This window comes from Neodiprion virginianus, chromosome 2 (genome assembly GCF_021901495.1).
Source record: "Neodiprion virginianus isolate iyNeoVirg1 chromosome 2, iyNeoVirg1.1, whole genome shotgun sequence".
Taxonomy (NCBI): Eukaryota; Metazoa; Arthropoda; class Insecta; order Hymenoptera; family Diprionidae; genus Neodiprion; species Neodiprion virginianus.
In genome coordinates, this window is record NC_060878.1 from 12,242,374 (window position 1) to 12,263,432 (window position 21,059).

The 21,059-nt window shown below is 35.2% G+C and overlaps 2 protein-coding genes across 3 annotated transcripts in view; one reads left to right on the top strand and one right to left on the bottom strand.

Moving 5' to 3' along the window:
- Positions 1 to 370: 370 nt before the first annotated feature.
- On the top strand, positions 371 to 9,590 carry LOC124297212 (ATP-dependent DNA helicase Q5). The gene is made up of 14 exons (XM_046747983.1): positions 371 to 671; positions 2,131 to 2,255; positions 2,366 to 2,530; positions 3,076 to 3,252; positions 3,350 to 3,529; positions 3,610 to 3,715; positions 3,814 to 3,925; positions 4,624 to 4,848; positions 4,928 to 5,119; positions 5,502 to 5,631; positions 5,818 to 5,907; positions 6,424 to 6,609; positions 6,748 to 7,705; positions 8,661 to 9,590. Exons 1-14 carry the CDS (start codon positions 572 to 574, stop codon positions 8,717 to 8,719), a joined length of 2,805 nt encoding a protein of 934 aa, XP_046603939.1. The 5' UTR covers positions 371 to 571; the 3' UTR covers positions 8,720 to 9,590.
- The window catches only part of LOC124297211 (unconventional myosin-Va), a 28,977-nt gene continuing 16,851 nt past the window's right edge, over positions 8,934 to 21,059 (bottom strand). The window contains exons 9-20 of one of the 2 annotated variants that reach the window (XM_046747981.1): positions 20,670 to 20,861; positions 20,029 to 20,391; positions 18,653 to 18,949; positions 17,892 to 17,997; positions 16,918 to 17,104; positions 16,361 to 16,559; positions 15,977 to 16,070; positions 15,537 to 15,602; positions 14,669 to 14,842; positions 13,618 to 14,293; positions 12,212 to 12,494; positions 8,934 to 11,397 (exon numbers count right to left, since the gene is read on the bottom strand). In XM_046747981.1, the coding sequence (XP_046603937.1) occupies positions 11,278 to 11,397; positions 12,212 to 12,494; positions 13,618 to 14,293; positions 14,669 to 14,842; positions 15,537 to 15,602; positions 15,977 to 16,070; positions 16,361 to 16,559; positions 16,918 to 17,104; positions 17,892 to 17,997; positions 18,653 to 18,949; positions 20,029 to 20,391; positions 20,670 to 20,861 (2,757 nt within the window). In that variant the 3' untranslated portion in view covers positions 8,934 to 11,277. The remainder of the gene's footprint in view (positions 11,398 to 12,211; positions 12,495 to 13,617; positions 14,294 to 14,668; positions 14,843 to 15,536; positions 15,603 to 15,976; positions 16,071 to 16,360; positions 16,560 to 16,917; positions 17,105 to 17,891; positions 17,998 to 18,652; positions 18,950 to 20,028; positions 20,392 to 20,669; positions 20,862 to 21,059) is intronic. The other variant, XM_046747982.1, reaches the window with a different exon arrangement.

Sequence of the window (21,059 nt, forward strand, 5' to 3'; positions counted from 1 at the left end):
GGACCCTCCAAGTCAACGATTAGAGTGAGACAAATGCCTGCAGCGCTCGTTCTCTCTGTCTTCTCACGGCTCCAGCTCGGAGCACAGTGCGCGCAGTCACAGTCTCTCTCTATAAGTCTATGACATACCCTAGAGTTACCTATGAAGAGCTGTATGAAGCACATCCTAGAGCACGGTCGTAAGACGCAACCTCTAAATTTTCATAAAATTTTGTTCCAATTCATTTGAATCGATAATACGGTCAGACAGAGATGATAGACCTGTATCTATCTCTTTCCCAACAACCTTACTCTACCGCCCCGCCTCTAGCGATGAATATTTCTTAGGCGTTCAGCCCCCACCACTAGAGTTTCCAGCCTATATGTAACTGTATGTAAGACCATGTCCTAGAGCGACAGGAAGTAAACCAATACCACGTGACAATAATTTAGCCAGAAAATCGTACATTTATGGCATCACTTATATTTTTTATTCCATGGTACTAATCCATGCTCCATGTAGCACTACCGCGATTTCGCGCCTTATATACTTATTAATGTAATCTAAATCAAACATTTTTAACGTTATCGATATGTCTGGAATTTTGTTGAAAAATAGCCTTAAGAAATTATTCGGTCACGATGATTTTAAAAGTGACACCCAAAAACGTGCAACTCTTGCTGTTTACCAAAGTACGTATTATGATCATCCAAATACGTTTTCAACGTCGGTGAAAATTTCTATACAATGTTTACATTATTGTCACTTGAGTTTGAAAATTTTTTCTGTGGCACTTTTACTACCTCATGTCTATTAATTCACGTTAATTTGGCCAACAATGTCACAAATTTGATCTTATTGACACTATGGGTTGAATTGAAACATCACTTGGATAATATGTCAAACCAGACATCAGTTTTCAATGAAAATGCGTGCACAAAGAATGTCTCGAGGACTTTTTCTTGAAACCATGAAATTTGATGGCCAATGTAACTGGCGTATCAATATTCACAGCGATTGATGCTTCATTTGTCTTTGTCAAGACAAGATTTGCGAATAATCTCGGTGATTAAACAAAAACTATAAATTTACGGATTGTTGTGAAACCAAGAATTATGATAACGTTGAAGTTGAACAAACTGGAAAATTCTGTGACTTATGGATGTTTGCAACAAATGAATTTCATTGAATTATAATTTTATTTCCTATGTATTCAGTTTTAGAGTTTTCCATTTAAATTTTTAAAAATAATTAATTTTCAATAAGGAAACTTAAAACCTGGAAGTTTGAAAAAATTTTGATAAATTTTCATCTCCAACAATTGTACAAAAATCGTGTGATTAACAATCGTGAAAAAAGTTTGAGTTCATAATCATGAAACGAATTTCATATCTTGGTTGATAAATTTCATGGTTATTTGCTAAATTTTTGGGCATTTCGTTATTGTCAATCGCTTCTTACTCTGTAAAATCCATAGAGAAAATCACATGATTCTTTATCTGTAATGTGATGATATTCGTAATATTTTTAATCGATAATTGCAGCCGTGCTACACATGATATTTTGACTTTGAATCGGTCCTACCATTTTAATCAAAAGTTTGGAAAAAAGATATAACCATTCAAAAAATCTCTAGCAATGTTAGTAAACATGAATGAAATGATACCCCTACAGTATGACAAATGAATCTGAGGCAACTCACATTAACCAACTTCAGAAATCAATAAATAAATTTCAGGAAACCTTTTATAATTAGAAAATTCAAAATGATACACCTCTGCAAATGTTTTTTATACGATTCAAATGTTTTGGGCTCATTTTAGAAGCTAAAAAATCTTACATTACAGCTTGATTATAACGCACAAATGTCATTGTTGATGAACATCTGTTATATCGTTTCAAAGTCTGTATCCATTACGGGAATAAATATTGCTGAAAAAAAATTTCAGCTGATCTTTGAAGATCTCTACGGTAACTAAATAAACTGAAAGATAAAAATTCGGAAATTTATCCTGTATCCCTTGTGGTCGTCACGCTTCGTTTTTTTTCTATTCTCGTTTGTTGCGTTTTATCATGGAATTGTTGATTTCATGCAAATCGTAAATCTTCAATCGCGTCAACAAACAAAAATCTAAACTGTTTTTATTTTAGGGAAGAAAGATGTGTACATCTGTATGCCGACAGGGTCAGGAAAGTCGTTGTGCTTTCAACTGCCAGCAGTTCTCCAGGAGAATAAAGTTGCACTAATCTTTTCTCCATTGATAGCTTTGATAAAGGTGAATATTATTATCACCTCTAACTTTGCAACATCACAGATATTTCAAATACTCCTACATACTGATCGAATGTTTCATTCATGATTTTTATTTTTTTTCTTGCAATACAGAATCAAGTCGACATTTTACAGTCTTTGAAAATCAATGCTAAATGTCTCAATTCCAAGACGCCTCTGGAAGAAAAAGCTGCAATATTGAAAGATTTGCAGTCAAAAAAACCTAAAATCAAGATGTTGTACATCACACCGGAAATGGGTGCTACACGCACATTTGAGGTACTTTTATTTGTATTTCAATTGCAACGGATATAATTCGAGAAGAGTTCTACTGCATTGTGATTACATTTTTTATCGTTAAGCTTATTCATCTTCTTGAAAATCAAATCTTCATAATCTTTGGTGCATCGAAATGGAATATGATATTACCTCAATTTTTTTACAGCAAATTGCTCGTTTTCTAAAATCAAATTGGAAAACATATGAGATTTATGCGACTTTTTCGTTTTCTTTGTTTGTGATTGCCAAATACATTGCATATTTAAATTTATTTTAATGTTCGAAAATGGTAATTTTTTTTATATTCGTTCAAATTTCATGTATATGTAGAATATTGGCTTTAAACTTTGAAAAAGTTTTTCAACGAACTTAAAGAACGATTTTGATTAAAAACTGTTTTATATCAAACATTGATTTATATTTTGTTCATCAATATCATCTTCATCATGTTATACAAATTCTTGGGCTAAAATATATTGTATAAAAAATACCCATTCTGCTTGTATTTTTCATTTTTTTTCGTTTGTAATAGAATCTTCTTACAGAATGTAGTAATGGAATTACAAAACTCTAAAGTAATTTCATACATCGTGATCGACGAAGCTCACTGTTTGAGTCAGTGGGGTCACGATTTTCGACCCGCTTATAGGCAATTGGGACGATACAGAGAAATATGTTCCGATATTCCCATGATAGCTCTAACAGCAACGGCTGACAAAGAGGTAGCGCTGTGCAAATGATTTACTTCTTGTACTCAAGATTAAAAAAGTATGAAACTTGACGTACATGAAATTCCATTGATATTATAAATTATTCCAGGTTGTTGAAGACATATTTAGAACGTTAAAAATGAAGGATCCACTCAATTTTACACTTCCGGTATTTCGCCAAAATCTTTATTACGACGTCTGGTTCATTGAGCCCTTGGCTAATCCATATGTGCATTTGAAAAACTTCATAATAGATGCATTAGGGCCGTTGAATGAGTCGGTTCCAAAAGTATGCCAGAGTTTCAAATTTTATTATCACGGACAAAGTAAATCGATTTTCTTTGAACATGCTGATATTAATTATTTCAGGAAAAGAGAAACTGCGGCATAATTTATTGCCGCAAGAAAGATGACACTGAACTTTTGGCTGAGAAATTAAGTTCAATGGGCATCACAACTTTGGCTTATCATGCAGGTACTGACTAGTAAAATATATCCGATCAAATGCAAGTTGGTTGTACTCTCTTCTAACCTTGTGAAAAACTGTGATTTTATGGCGATATAAATTTCCAGGACTAACAACTAAAGTCCGTAATGCAACTCAGAATAGGTGGACTGTTGGAGAAGTGCCAGTTATCGCAGCAACTTGCAGTTTTGGAATGGGAGTCGACAAGGGATCTGTCAGGTTGAATTTTTGAATTACAGAACGATTTTCAAGAGATCGAAAAGTTACTATCCAAATACAGCCCTACAAGTAGCTTTAAGGATGAATGGGCCGTAATGACTCAATCAAAAGTAACGAAAAACAAACAGGCGTTAAGAAAATCTTCAGCAGTGTTACTTGAGCTCATTATGGTGAACATGAGTGAAACTACATCATTTCCATGTAATAGAAATGAATCTGAGGAAATTCAATCATTGCAACCTAAGATATTAACAATTTGAGGAAAGATTTTATAATTAGAATGTTCCAAATGATAAAACTTTGATGTTTTTATTCTGATTTTAATGTTTTTGGGTTCATATGTTGTAACTATACTATAATGCATGATTTCTTGAATGTTTTCCAGACAATTTTTGGGGATCTGGCCACTCTGCACAATGATCCCAAAAGCATTAAAATCTGTTAAAAAATAGCAACGTTTAATAATTTTGAATGTTTTAATTATAAAAGTTTTTATCAAAATGTTGATATGTTAGTTATGTGTTATTCGAATTTCCTTATATTCAGTTCTATTACATACTAGAGATGTTGTTTTGTTTAACTTCACTATTATTGGTGCAAATGACATTTTTGGAGATTTTTCTACATGGCACGGCCCATTTATGCATGAGACATTATGTCTACTAACTTTTTAAGTGGTATAAAATTGCAACTAACAGGTTCGTTGTGCATTGGACGGTTCCTCAAACAGTTGGCAGCTATTATCAGGAGTCCGGAAGGGCGGGAAGAGACGGAAAACCGGCGTTCTGTCGGGTTTATTTCAGTAAAGTTGAAAATGGCGTGATCAGCTTCATCCTACGTAATGCCAAGGACGAAAATACTCAATTAGCAGTTTCTAAGTGGAAGAGCTTTGAAAAAATGGTTTCTTACTGCACGGAGGCAAAGTAAGAACTCTCTCTACTTGAATACATTTTTTATCGCAATCAACGCAATGAGAGTTGTGACAGTAAATTTATTTTTAAGATGTCGTCATGCTGTGTTTTCAAAACATTTTGGTGACAAGCCACCAGCTTGTGTAAGCCAATGTGATTGCTGTGAAAATCGAAAGATAGTGGAGCAACGTATTGATCAGTTCGTAAACTGCAGTTCCAATGTTCGAAAGCCAATGACAAATCAGGCCAACGATGGTTTCGGTCTTGCTAAGTACGACACCTTGTAAGTGGCGCATTGTTGATTTTACTAAATTATATTATTTCATAATACTTTATTGTCAAGCATTAGAGCAAATAGCCAGTGCGAGTTTTTAAGCAAGAATTCAATGAAGCGAGTATTTAAACATTGAGAGAGTTTTTCAATACCATTTTCAGCTTTCTAAGATCGTGGTTTTTTCCGATATAAAGATGAATTAAAAGGGGAGAAGAGATTGTATAGATAAAATGTAGCAAGAGATATTTTACGATTATGAACATACTGCTATCGAAATATAATCTCTGTTTTCCCAAAAAGTATTAGGAGTTTTGCTTTTTTCGAAATATCTTGATAAGCACAGTTTGCAAAGAAATCCGCGATAATTATGAAGTGATAATATTTTCTACAGCCAGGCAGATACTGATTCCGATGGTGATGGAACATCCAGCGATGCAATCACGGCGCAAGAGAAACGTGAAGCTAGAGAATTGATTCAGCAACAATTTGCCTTGCGTAGAGGGAAACAAAAATCTGTTACGGTAAAGCTATAATGATCCTGTTAATGGGTTAGATTACCTTTGTAGTGGTTGTGATTATGAGAAAATTTTACTTGAAGATAATACTTACACTTGACATTTTTTCTTGAAAATACTTCAAGTAAAATTCTTCTAATATCAATGCTTATTTGTGAGTAGTTATGAATAATGAATTTTGATCTCATAAAGGCGAAAAAACAGAGCACTTTGACTTTGTTAAAATCAAATGTCCAATCCGCTGATGCGACTGCTGTTAAAGTGAAGGGCTTAACAATTGAGGTAAGCTTTTAAACCATTAAAACAACTCTGGAGAAAAAAATTTCAGAAATGCCAATTTCAAGGAAAAAGTTATATTCTTTTAGAAATTCATTTCGTATCCCAAATCTGAAAAACATTTGTACTTCTGAGAAAAATTAGATATTTTTAGAAAAAAGTTGAAATCAATTTTTCAGAAATACTGCCGAAAAAATCTCTATTTATTTGTAAAAGAATGTTTCCAATGAAGGTAAAATTATGAAAAACTCTCACAGATTTTCAATAAGTCTTTCCACAAATCTCTTGAAACTGATTTTCTGCATACAAATTTAGATACATCTACAAGTTTCTAAACATGCTTCCAATTTATGAAGTATTTACCAGAAAAAATTAGTAACGGTTAAAAAATGATATTGTATTTGTAGAAATTTCTGCAAGTTTTTGAAATTAATTTTTACCACTACAAGTTTCCCTTAATTTTTTGAGAAGAGTAAAATTGTGGAAACAAGTTTCAAAAGATCACACATATGCTTCTTGCAGTTGCGGGAACATTTTTACAAGTTATTGACAGAAGAATTGATGAAAAATTGGAAACTTTTTAAAAATCACCAAGCGTTGATTTCGCTCAGCGAAAACGATATTAATTCCTTGGCGAAAAATCTTGAATATTCAATTTTTTGCCGCACGACCGCCGTCAATGTCTACAAAGTTAACATTGCAAAATTGGTAAGTGTTCTGTAAAGTTTAACGCTTTTATTTCACTTGCAAATTATCAGACTGGAGTAAAGTTTTATTATTTCATCGTACTGACTTCAAAGTCACGAAACACTACTTATCGGTCTCTTTCTTCGTTTGTGAATTTAGGTTTGTACATTGACAACGTCAAACCGTGCACAGGTACTTGACGCTAATTTGGAACACTATGAGCCAAATGCAACTAACATTTCAGCCTACCAAGTATCGAATAAACCAAAACTAGGCAAACAAGAAGCTTTGCGTTCCTCCAATGGCTTTGTACTTGCAAAAGACCTTTACAATAATTCCAAACAACTGGACAACAAGAACAAGTCTAACAAAAATCCGAGTATATCTGATTTCATGATCAAATTGAGCGATGCAAAAGTGGATGAGTCGAAAATCAAACACGAAAACGAATCTAAAACTCCTTCGGAGATTACCAAAAATTTGAAAACTCATCACTCCAGTGAAACGAGTGACATGGATGTTAGCAAAAAGCGAAAATCTGATGCAATATCAATAATTGACTTGGCGTCTAACAGTTCGAAGAAAATGAAATTGGAAACTAATGAAATAGTCGAAGAAAACGTACATTTATCCAAAAATCAAACAGATGAGCTCGACGTGCTCGATGTTGATTGCAGAAAACCGTTAAATGATCAAAAAATTGATAGGCATGACTGTAAAAGTAATTTCAGGAATTTTGACGGCAAAGTAAAAGACAGCAGTTCATCATCCAATAGTGTTTCTGTATCTAAGGATAGTGTTGTACAAAAATTGGAAAACAAGGCAAGGTTTTCAGGGCCAAATGCAGTAAGCAAAAGCACGTCGGTATCGACAGAAAAAGTATCGGACATCGATGTGCCTGAAAGACGGAAATCCCACAAAAAATCAACAGCGATTCATAAGCATTCAGTGGATAAATGCAGAGGAGAGAGTCATGCTAAAAACTGCGAAGATCTACTTTCATCGATCAAAAGTGCACTGAACCCTTATTACAAAGATCAGTTCATCCGGGACAGAGAAACCTTCAAAACAATTGCGAAAATTATTCATACGAATTTGAAAAGTAATCGCACTTATGGTAAGTTTACATTATTAGAGTGGATCGGATTACAAATATATTTATTCGTCTCTGAAACCTTGAGAAACTGAAATATGCAGTGAATATTTTCGAAGTGGTCAGAGAATATCAGTGAAATTTCACGGTAATTCAGAAAACGTCAGAAAATCATTAAGATACAGATAAAAAATGTGAAGCTCAAACTAGCAGCCCGATCTAGCAGCCAAACGTATTTAACCTTTGGGAAGTAGAAAAATGCAATGCAGGTTCAAGGTGCTTGACAAAATTTTGATTTCTGGACTTCACTATCTTGTTCTAACGAGTAGTAGAAAGTTTGGCTGCTAATTCTGGTTGCTAATTTCAGCCTCGTAAAAAAATAACAATCACAGGAAAATTAAATATTATCTGAACGTAGAAATTGTAAAATGAACAGACAAAATTTGGGTGTTTCGGGTAAAATCGTGATTGTTATGAAAAACTGAGGTTGATTTTATTCTGAATTTTTGTTCGAGTGATAACATACCTCCAGAAAAATCTGCCAGTATTTTCAGAATCATCAGAGAGATCAGAGAATTTCAATAAAATTTCAGACTAATTCAAGAGATTTGAGACAATCGTTAGACAATAGACAGAAAAAACAAAAGAAAACATTCTCAGCGAAATTAAATTCATTATTCGAGGCGTAATCTATAGAATTGTAAATTGTAAAGAAACAAAATCTAATCTTATCTAACGATTTTAGAGAAAATGATAATTTTTCCGGAAAACCCTAAACTTAATTTCACACTGAGTTTAAAATATTTTAATCAGTCTGTGGAGTGAAACTTTTCTCAAGAATCAATGACTCATCTCTAGGTTTATTGTCGCATGAAATTCTTGATCTGCTTTAATTTTGTTCATAAGAAGTAGAAGAACTGAGAAAGCTGATTACCGGGTAAAATGCATTGGTGTACTGAATCGCATTATTGTTTTTCAGATCGACGAGAGATTAATGCGATTGTGTTGGAGTACATAAGAAAACTCAGTCGAAAATAGCGTCTGCGTTTATCAGTATTCCAAAATTTTATATACATAGACGAGTTTTGAAAGTTGATCAGAGGTGAGTTGATCAGAGATGAATTGCCCGAGTCGAGTTCCTATCAAGAAATGCATAAATTTCCGTTTATTTTCAACCTAGTACTGTGATATATGTAATTGTTTTTCTGTAGGTAAAATAATAAATTATTATTTAAAACAATATGCAAAATTGTACATTTTCGTCCGGTTGAAACAGTGCACTGTTTATTCAATTTACAAAGAAATAAATAATCATTCAATTAAACTATGGAATTAATAACTTCAAGGGATTGTATCAAACCCTCCGCGAACAATGGAATGCCTGATATCATCATGATCATGATCCATATCATCATCAACAAACACAAGTTAATAATTTACGTACACAATAATCGAAAAATTAAGTCGTAGACGTACAAACGTAATTCCATCTTTTCTCTTATTGCAATAGTAATATTAATAAAAGTAATATTAATAATATATAAAATGGCACTAAATTATAGTACATACGTATACAGTACACGCGGGTTATATTACACTACTCAGGGGTGTAAGGGTATTGATTGTGATATACAGCGAGTCCTCCATTCTGCGGTAGGCATTCACCGAAGCCCCGTGTAGCTATTTTGATAGTGGAGATAGAGAAAGACACAGCCACGGACACAGCGCGCACGAGAAAGAGAGGGAAACATTAGTTGGCAGGTAGTGGGGCAAGGAATCGCGAGAGGAGAGTTGAGGAGTGTGGTATAAGCCGCGCGTACTGTGATTGAATTAAGTTGAATTAAATTATTCTATTCAAGTAGTGTATAGTAATTGAAGAAGAGAATTAGAAAAGGCTGTCAGTGCCATTTAAAAATAAAAAATAAAAAAATAACCAAATAATCAACTAATAAATAACTGTGCAGCGGAGCAAGGTGTTTTTCTTCGTACTTGTTTAATTTCTGGTTGCAGGCACTTACAACCTTTTGTAATTCGTCTCTTCAATTATTTACCATTTTCATCGGCCTAATCGCGGCCTCAGTCCACAAAAATCATCCTCGTATCACAAAATATACAGTTTACGCCAGCTTCAATGCTAAAAACACGGATATTTAGACTCGACCAACATACTCTGATTCCTTTTTACATCATCATCAACATCATCATGATCATACACAATGGCAATTTTTTCATAATAAATAATCTATTTGTTTGTACGTAATATATGTAATTATTGTTTTAGTTTTCTCTTCCATTTTTTGCTTACTTGTTTCTTTCCTTTCAATTACTAAACACATCTCTAATTCTTAAAAAACTAAGGAAACCAGTAAGACTATAAAGTAATTTGAATACACTGCATAATAGACTCTGTTCTCAAATCTAATGTCATCAACGATTTTTAATATACTCTTAAATTTTATATCTTTTTACAGAACCAGAATAAATGGAGAATTCTATGCAATTTCACCTGGCGTCGAACAGTCACTGCTTTCAATTTTGTTGTAACTTCAATATATCGTAGTAATCTCGAATACAATCACCCGTATTTTTTTGTTTCTCGAGGTCACTTGCCGTCCCGAAGTTAGAAAACGTAATTTCAAATTTTTGGGTCACATTTAAAAATTTGAAAAACTACCAAAAATCGTACCCAAAATTACATTAATTTCAAGACCTTGAAGAAAGTTGTATCTTGATTAGCTTGGAAGTTCCGAATTATTTGCTATAGTTGTGAGTCACTTTATTGTTGTAGATTTTAGAGAAGGCTCTATGAAACTACAAAGATTTGAAGAAATGGAAAAACCACTTTGGTAGAGTTCTAAAATCTTACCAATTTTCTCTAGAATCTTAGAAAATTTTTCTTCAGAATTTTCACAATTTCCAAGCCGATGAAAAGTGCGAGTTTCTGCAAGGTCTCACAATTTTTGTGATGTTGCGGAAAATTTTCTGTAACTTTTTTCAGATTTTGAAAAGTGGCCTAAAAGCTCGAAATTCAATGGATTCCATGTTTGGAATGTAATCCGCATTCGAGAGTACTACGCATATACCAAAGTTGAAATATAATTGGAAATGGTGACCGTCCCACGCTAAGTCAAAATGCATGAAATTTGATATATAAGTTTAATCAACCACTATATCGAAGCTCAAAATACTTGACAACAAGCTTTTAACTGACAAATTTTTTTTCTGTCATAAAGATATGCTACTTAAATGTATAGTACGAATTATATTAACCTCTTCCCGGCCGAATTTTTCACGTGTCCGTTCCAAATATGTAACGATGGCCGAGAAGAGGTTAATTTTGCGTAAAATGATATACATTATCATGGCCTCGGAGTAATTTTTGCCTTGCTTGGATTTTTTTGCAAGAATTTGAAGCTACTTTAATAAGTACGAAATAATAGGAGGTACGCGTAATATTATCAATTATTAAAATGATTAATTTTTTAGGCCATTAGTACGCTGATTTTCTCCATAAATAAATTAATCTATTTAAAACTAAATTCCTTATTATACATTTAATTACATAATTATAAGTGTAGCTGATTTTTTTACGTGGCTTAGATCTTCTTGAGCATTGGTAAATGCAATACTTCCGGAACCTCGATGTCTTCGAGGCGGATGTTCGATGGATTGAACGGGAAGGTCACAGCGTACGTGAAATTCAGATCCTTTAAAAGCTGAAAACGAAAAAAGAATAAATTTACTACGTTATCGGATTGTCGATTTACACATACCTGTTACAAAATACCTGACGTTATTTTTCTACCCCGATCCTGTTTTAATTCTAGAGTTCTCAACATTTGCCTCGTTTACAATCGTCAGAAGTTTAATATTTTTTTCACCAATCTTATTCTAAGAAAAAAGTACCGCAGACGTGAAATGTTTAATTTGCAATTGACTTATAATCAAAAATGTTTTTAGAAATCCAAGCGTGTTTGGATTACAATTTGCTTCCAATATAAAAATAAGAATCAAATTTTTTAAATTACCACGCGTTCGAATGAAACAATTTTTTCTTCTAAAAATATATGGCTAACACGAAGAAAATTTTAGGAAGGAATTACAGGATAAAATTAAAAAATAAGAGCTCAACCAAAAAAGCTATTGTAATACGTCTTGATTCAGGAATGTAAGACGTAATTTTTTTTCCGAAAAACTGAAGAATGATGGTTTAAAATATATTTGTTTTTACTATGGCTGAAGGATTAATCGATTCACCGTAGATTTCGATTAATTGGTTTCTCTGTTGTCGCTTTATCGAAAAAAGGAGCAACTGAAAGAGTCGATTAATCGATTATTGAAAAAAGTAGGATTGACCGGAAAAAAGATGAATCGGCATTTCGATTCATCGATTGCCCGTACAGTCTTCGTCTTGAAATAAAACGCTCCTCCAGCTCTTTTTAAATGATTACATGGAAAACTGCAAATACGGTGCGAAGATTCTGGGAATTCAATGAATGACATATTCTAAAAACTGAGTATTCCACAAACCTGTTCGTTCTTTTCCCCGCGTTCTTCAAGTTTGATTTGCACCTTTCTTATGAACGAAACCGGAACTCTGGTTTCGAAATCGTCGGCTGGCGTGTATTGATTCAAAATCTTGACTACTTGATTGGCCGTCAGTTTGTTACACATTTCACAGATCGAGTTAACATCCTCATCAGTTTTTCGGGCCTGCAGAAGTTGCGCAGCTTGAATTATTGGTTGGAGTGCTTCAGCAGCTGGTGATAGCCGCTGATCTCTGGCCCATTGCTCAAGGTGGCTTAAGTTATATCTAAAATGAAAAAAAGGATATGGAATATTCGATGATAAATCATCTAGTCTGTTATCTCAACCATTTGGATGTTTTTCTGCTTGTCTTTTTCCCTATGTAACAGTCCTCTAAATCTTCGAAACAAAATATATGATTCCCAACAAATGTTTTTTTGTTTAAACAAATTATGAAACATCTACCTCGGAAACAATAATGATTTAACCTTCAATAAAATTTAAACAAATTTTGTGATGGTTTCAAGACCGAAACGGGATGATGGGGATCCAGTTCTTTCTGTTTTTCTCAGAGGGATTCAAACTTTTTATAAAAATAATTTCGACGTATGTAATGAGTTATAGGATCCTTCTGTCGCGACTTTTGTTTTCTTAGGATTATTGAAGATTAAATAAATAATATGCTGCAAAAAAAAATCCGTACCTTTAATTCTGTCGAAATTTTTGACATGAAAAGTTTTAATTTCTCTGGAAAAGATGCTATTCCACTTCCGAATTCATTTTAAAATCGTCACTCGACACAAGAAAATTTTTTAAATTTTCTCAAAAATGAAATCTATCGTTTTTGAGATTGCTCATGCTATTTGAAAACTAAAAAAAAGGTTTTAAAAAGCCTGTTTTTCTATTTTTCAGGGTTAACACTTGCATACAAAAACAACTATTCAATCTGGTTGACCTTGATGGGCCAACTTACGAACTTTCTGCTCTGCTGTATTTCGAGTTAAGTAAATGTTATTTAATTAAATTTTTTTTTTCAAATATTGTTATTCAAATAACGTGAAAATACGTGGACTGATCAGATGCAAAATCTAATCAGTTTTAAATAGCGAAAAGCAGCAGTCGATCAAGACCACAAGCATGTACATCGGTTTGAAAACGGCGTGACTTGATTTTATAGATCTCGAAACCTGGAGATATAGTGAATAACTTAACGATTCATTTTCGGAGTGATTACAATAACTTTTTTTACGTTCTTTTTTTTTCTGAAAATAGAGGAATGGGAAGTTGAAGAAAAAATTTAGTGGCGAGGGTCACGGGCTGGGTGATTTGGCCTGTGATAAGCCCCAGAATCAAAAAGATGAAAAAAGAAGGTAATCGTCAAATTTCAACTGTCTGGCGGAGCCTCGCACCTTATTTGCATGCCCTTTGTCCATTGGCAGAGTTCGTTCCTAAGGAGAAGATTGTTGAGTGCGCTCGCGCACATGAAGTAAAATAACTGCTTGAATAACTGAACGACGATTTCGGGATCGACGCCATGGTACTGAAGAGCCTTGTTGACGGAGCTCAACTCGGCCAAAAGCTTGTCCAACTTTTGCTGTGTCGATTCTGGCTGTTCACCGACACTGGACGACCGAGCTCTGCCGGCGTTGTTAGAGCTCAGACCAGAAATTGCCTCGTGTTCGAGGAGCGCAGGAACTGTTAGCGCTTGGATCCGTTCCTTCAGATACGTGACGATCTTGTTGAAGATCCACACTGTTACGTTCCCCAGAATGACGCGGTACTCGGCGAGGTCGAAGTTCCTTAGACATTGGTCGTTCTGTCTCGGCGTGTTTTCAATCTGAAACGGCTTCTCGCCGGAATATTGTTTCATGTTGTGGAGCAGCCGCAGCGTGTTGCTAAGCCACAACACGCTGTACTCGAAGTCTTCCCGCTTCTTTATGACTCGCTTCACCCCGTTCAGGTAAGCCGTCAGCAAAGATTTTACTTTATCATCGTCGTTCACAAAGTCCGTGTGTCTTATGCACATGAACAGTATGTAAGCCGGCAGCCCAGGAAGCAGCGTCACAGCTACGCGTGGCTTCAACTCTAAACAATTGCAGATAAACTTGTTAAACGTCAGAAACTCGCGAGCATAATCAATAAAAATTAGAACTTTACAAAGGATATTGGGCGCGGGTCAATAGTTAGAATCATCATAAAATAGAACGGTCACAACATCGAATTCTCAATAATTAGTAAATCTGATTCCTAAAATTTTAAAGTACAAAAAGTTGAAACCTAGAACGGTAAAAATATGGAAAGCTAAAAGATTAATATGACGTCAATGAATTTAAACAGTATCAATGTGCAGAAAGATACGGGGTAAAAGGGCACTTTCGTAAAATACGACTGCCAAATTGCGTCTGTCGAATTGAAGGATTCCATATTAATGGGCATTTGTCATCAATTGTAAGCTCATACCTATGACAAGGTGTCGGATTATAACTCCAATGTCTTCTTTTCTGAATTCGAACAATCCTTCGTAATCTCTTTCCTTCTTTCTAATGACAGGCATATTGCGTCCAGCTTCGCTCGATAGATGATTCGTTGCCAAAACTGCTGACGAGTCGTTCGTGGATTCCACGCTATCTGGTACTGCGGGAATTTACAGTGTATTACGACGGGTGAATTGTGAATTTACTACAGGTGTGTGATGAATTTGTGAGCGATGATAATCGCGTGTAACACAACAAAAGAGACAAGAAAAGGTCAAGGACTTGTCGGTGTTTTGAAAATGAAACAAATGAACATACTGTTCGTAACAAATGAATTGAAAAAAAAAGAATTTCTATTCTTCCCGAAAAATTTGAGGGTTTCCCGTAAAACCTATCCAGTTTATGGTACTCCTGGAAGCATGAAGAATGCCTTGGTGAAAATCCCGTAAAAATTGGTTCAGTGGTTCTCCAGATTCGAGCGAATAAGCAAACAAACCATTTTGGATTTTACATACTAGTGTACAAGATGAAATACACCAAATAAAAAGTGCGTCAATAATTTATTCGAATGACTAACTTCGTGGTCGAATTTTGTAGTTTTATTCTAGTGCTGCATTATGTGTACTCTTAAAAAGTGAAGTTCAATTCTTGAGGTATTTCTTTTTATCGTTTTGACATACTTTTCATCTAATGGCTTGTTGCGCTCTATCGTATGTTTGTGTATTACTGCTAGTGAACAGTTCTAGATACAAAAATTTAGTCAAGGGCTATCTGGTTAATGACGAACTAAGTGGAATTTTCAGGTTCGTGCTGTACTCCTTCATGTAAGGATGGTTCAAAAATTGCCCACTCACCAATATCTTTAGAATCGTAAAATCGATCGTTACTGTCCTTTGTATCCCTTAAATCATCACCGTCGTCTTTGCAAGCATTAGAAAATTAGCAGATACGTTTATATTAAAATTTATAGTCTTAATGATAGCAAAGTTTGAAAGACTTTACAATTCGTTTAGCTATCACGTTGAGAAAATGGCTTTTTTCCAATGTATGCATAAATTTTGATAAAACAACTCTGCAAAAATATTACAGTTCAAAAAATTGTTGCGAAATCGGAAATACAGTAAGAGGCTTATTAGTGAAGCAGCAAAAATTAAAAAGATGACTTCCTTAAATTTTTTGACCGAGAAAAATGATTACCAGTTGAGGGGAATCATTTTCTTCAAATGAATCTAGGTCTGACATTCGAAAAGTTATATCAAATAACAATTTTCTAATAACACATTACTGTACTCACATCCGGCATCCTTAAGACGTTTTGCAAGTATTTTGCATTGCTTCTTAATCTTTCTACATTCTTCTGATATTTGGTCATACTTTTCTTGCAGATCCTGCGGAAACAAAAATAAAATCGATGTATTTGACAAAAAAATCCGTATACTGGAATTCCGGATATGCGCGTGGTTGGAGAAATATGGCGCTGCATCGGGTGATCGGCAGATCGTTTTCGGCAAATTTGGCAAATGCTTTAAATCAATGTAGGGTATAAAAATCTGTGATGAAAAAGAGCTTTTATAATTGAATACTACGGTCATGCTGCATGTTTTCTGTGACAAGATGGCGTCTTCGGTGGACACTCAATGAAATTTACCGTATCATAGTTATGTGCGTTACTACTTACCAAATTTTCTGATGTCAACCTCGTTATTTCATGTTGCATGTATGCTTCGGTTTGCGTTTGAGGCGTTTTGCTCAAGTTTACGGAAAGGAGTTTTTGCTGACGCTGAATTTCTTCCTGCAGCCTATCGATTTCCGCGCGCCATTCATCCCGTTGAGACCTCCAGCCCTTTTCCTTCGCTTGGAGCTCATCTTCCAATTGTCTGCGAATTAAAAGAAAACCATATCTGAATAAACTGCTCGGAGTTATAATTATTTTTTCGCTTTTTATTACAACTGTGCAGAAGTATCACAGAAATTTTACCCTAGGTAATTTTTCTTTTCAGAAATTCCCACAAGAATTTTGAAAAATTAAGTGGATCTGGGAGTATTCGGTAAAAGTCACATAATTTTAGTGCAATTTCAGTTTCTTTTAGGCAAACTTTCCGTAAAAAAACGTTCACTCCAAGGATGACTCTTTAACACAAAGAATGAAAATAATTTTGAAACATACTGATCATATAGTGGATGAGAAAAGAGACAACAGCCTGGCAATGTTTGAGAGCGAATTATATGATTCACCTGTTTATCTTTTTCTGGGCCTCGAAGGCCAATACCAGCTCGCCATCCTCGTTGATAATGTCGACATCGCGTCCGTAATTAGATCCGAGACTTTTCATCTTCCGGGTCTGATCGGCCAACACGCTGCGCAGTTGGATGCATTCATCACGTCGACGCTTCAGTTCTTCTTGAAGAACGTCAAATTGATCTGAAAAGTTGAACGTTTTAAGGTACTACTTTGCTTGAGGCGATTACTAAACTCTCATGAAAACAAAACATTTCCGTCGTTACCAGATCATTAATCAGTAACCTTTCATTCAGTCGTTTTTTCCATAGGTGCAAACTCGAAATAATACTCTTCACATGTAAGCTATGACTTTTTGATCAAGGGAAAAACAAAGTTCAAGGATTAAAGGTCAAAGATGATATGGTAAGGCTTTTAGGTGAAAAAAATATAATTCAAGCAATACCCGTGAATTCTCATCAACTTTTGCAAATTGGTATACGTCGTAAAAAAAATTTATCGACAAGATACGTTGGATTGTAAAATATAATACCTCTTTCTAAAGTGTTTGCATTATGCTATTAACGGGGTCGTTGAGTGATTAATATTAGTCCCAATATATTGAAGGTATGGCGGTTTGAGTAAGACTGAGCCGGTCCCTAACTCAGATATAAACCGGCACTTATCTAATCTCTCAGAAGGTAATTTTTGTTCATTCCTTATCGTCGGTTTAGTGGATATACTTTGTAGCTTGCAGTCATTAGTTTATAACGTTAAGATCGCACTAATTAGATACTAGATGTTCACTAATTATCGTGTGTAAGAGATGTGATGAGATTTAAGATTTAAGTCAGTTGCCATTTATTAATCACTTCCCACATTGATACACGAATTCGTATACCGTGTAGATTTTTTGTCTGTGGTATAAAGATTCTTTTTTTCAAACTAACTCTTAATTTCAATATTACCATTGAATTCTGTACAGACTTACCTAGTAGAGTGCTTTGAGCAGTTGTAGCGTTCGAATCGGAAACGGTTTTCCGAAGTGAGCCAAGGTCCGTTTTGAGCTTGTCGTTTTCCATTTCGAGTTCTTGGAGCTGTAAAACAGTTTTATAAATCATGTCCAGTCTTAATAGTAGCGCTCGATTTGTTTGAAACATACGTTGAACCGATTGATGGAGCAAACCGTATTCCAGACTCTTTTCTTCCCGCGAATCGAAATCTGTTTAAAATTTGAGTATTGAGTGACTATGGCACGTCAGTGTGTGGCTAAATTCCGTGTCTTTTTAATTTTTTCATCGATTTTCGGAATCTTTCTTAGTGACCATATAATCGCGGTCGTAAATTCTGTTACTTCCCAAAGTTTGGAATGCTTTTTTCACCAAAGGAGAAGAAAAAAGGTTAAAGTGCGGTTTGCTGAACCTATCCAGACAACAGGAATATCATGGAATATCCGTTTTTAAAAAGTGTATTTGATTCATGAATATTTCTGATACAATGGTGAGAAAAGAAAGATTTGCAAAAACTATCAACCCTGATTCATATTGAATAAAAGAGAATGGATAAAAAATTTGGAAACAACACGGGACGAAATGATGATGAGTTTAAATATTTGCTTCCGTGTGGTTTTCTTATTAAATAGATTGCTGGCATTTCCATTTAGTGAAAATCAGGCAACCCGTAATTACAATGTACTCCAAATGCGAAAATCTAGCGCATCCCAAAATGAAATAATGAGGATTGTATTCGTACCCTGAAGCTGTCCTCCGTCCTTGAGACCTCTTCGCTAGTGTCTCCCTCGGAGTCCTCGAGCATCCTGATAAGTCTCCGATTTTCCTTTTCGACATCCTTCAACTTTTGTTGAAGCTTCAACACAAGACCGACATCTACCGAAGGTTGTGTCGCGTCTGGCGATTTGGAGGTCTTAAGAGGGTTTACTTCACCGTCTGGCGGACTGTCCGACCGACGTTGATTCCAGTCGATCGTTTCTACTCGAGAATGAGTCTGCACGGATGAGGCCGTCGAGCGCACAGATCCATACCCAAAGTCCTGTTTGCGTGCCAAAAATTGCTTGTTTATTCAATTAAGAATTCGATTTTCATCAGGCTGCGGTCTTGGAATGAAACTTTTCATCGACTTAATCCTTTAGTCTACGTTCCAAAGTAACATTATTTTCAATAAATTGAAAAAAGCTAAGAATTCTATTCATTTCATTCTGAAATACTTGGCGGGGAAACATCTCCGACTATTTTCGAATAAATCTCGGTGGAAATTCTGATAAATATGTGGTGAAATTTGAGTCTGTCTAGTTCTATTCTGATTAATCCCACGTAATTCGAACACTACAGTTTTGATAGATATTTAACGTAGAGTTTCTTGAAACGGCCGATAGGTGATGGAGAATACTTCATAGATTTCATGGGAAAATTTTGAAAGAGATGGTTCGAAATAATGTTGAGACCTAGAAATATTTATCGTTCTGAATTTTTTCTGCAACTCCGTGTCTGTATCTTAAAACTCTTTATAAAATTCTCATCAGATCTTTGAAAGTGTTTAAATCACCTAAAAATCATCGGAATATAATGAGAAGTAATCAGAGTTTACAAAACGTTCTCAGAGTTTGACCGAGTTTGTATAATCTGTTAAAATTCTGTTGAGAAATTGTGGGAGAAATTTTGCACCAGGAATCTGTTGCCGAAAGAACGTGTCAATAAAATATTCTGTCACGGCACAGCAGCCCGAAGAAATTTTTTTTTAAATGCATATGTACAGTAAACTTTTGGAATCTGCACGAAAGTAAAAAAGTCACGTGATTGGAGGAATATGGCGCCGGAATTGATAATCAGCTGATCGTTTCAATCAAATTTTGCAATTACGAAGGCTACACAAACCGTCGAGATGGCTGTTGAAATTTCATTTGGTGACGTTAAGTCGATTTCGAGTAAAATACGCGATAAAACACTACTTTTATAATTAAATATGATACCATTAGTAAAGTTGCCACCAAATGTCGTGTAGCAAATTCGTTATACGCAATTCGAATAATTGCCAGACATATTTTTAATGTGCACTAAAGCCACAATTGGTTGCCGCAATTTTTGAAGAAACATAAAGACTATAAAATTTACGGTATTTTGATCGTCCTGCGGTAGATCCGTGGCGGCAATATGACCGCTCGAGCTCGAGGCGTCGCTAAGGGATCTAGAATGCGCGGGAACATGTCTGGCTAGTTGTTGCTCCAACATTTCGGCATGCTGTTCCAATTCGTGGAACTCCTTGAGCAGTCTTTGGTATGCGCCGCGGTCTTGGTCTTGATCGAGCAGTAATAGATCCTTCTCCTGTTCGAACCGATGTTTCAGTGTCTCTTCCGCGACATGTTGGTTTGTTTTCAGCTTCTCGTTTGCCGCCGATAGCTCAAGCCGTAGTCGTTCGTTCTCAGCCCGCAGGCTTTCGTTTTCTTGGTCGCTTTGCTTCGTGTCTCTTTCCTTGTCCTGAAATATAAGAAAAGTTTTTGCTGCCAAGGTACGTTTAGCTCAGGGGTTGGGCATACTTGATACCTGGTATACCTAATTTACGAAATTTTATGAGATTCCTCAAATATTGTGAAGTTCTTTGAAATCTTTTAGATGCAGTGAGATTTTAGAAAATTTTGAACATGAAATAACTTGGAATTTCTGAACTCTTAGAATCGTATTATCTTGGAATCTGGCCTACAAACAAATTGAAAAGTGGCTAAACTTAGATACATCGTTTTGTGAATTAGGCCTACCTGCAATAGATCCATCCTCTCATCTCTCTCCAGTTTCAGAGTATTTTGTAACTTTTCTATTTCCTTATCCTTCTCGACAGACAGAGTGGTCAGTTTTTTGTTTTCCATTTCTATGGCCTTCAGACCTTCGAGCTTGGACTTCAGCTCCACCACTTCCTGCTGCGCCGTTTTGAGCTGGTGGTTTTCCTTCGTCTGCAGAACGGACATAGTTTTATTGACTTTGGAAAAATTACCAATAGTTTGAATTCGTGCAGATAAGCATGCAAACGCGCCATACTCTCAACGAGCCGGTAAAAACTCGGAATTTATGTTTTCTAGTCACTCGTTGAAAATTCAGGGAGTTTTTTCAAAACCCTACAATTCTGAATGTAGAATTGATATTTTTTAAAT

Bases quoted from the DNA above. Each gene is read 5' to 3' on its own strand.
- LOC124297212 (XM_046747983.1), top strand. From the start codon at position 572: ATGTCTGGAATTTTGTTGAAAAATAGCCTTAAGAAATTATTCGGTCAC. The intron at 3,716-3,813 runs GTACTGACTAGT...ATAAATTTCCAG, and splicing joins AACTTTGGCTTATCATGCAG to GACTAACAACTAAAGTCCGT. The intron at 3,926-4,623 runs GTTGAATTTTTG...TGCAACTAACAG, and splicing joins GTCGACAAGGGATCTGTCAG to GTTCGTTGTGCATTGGACGG.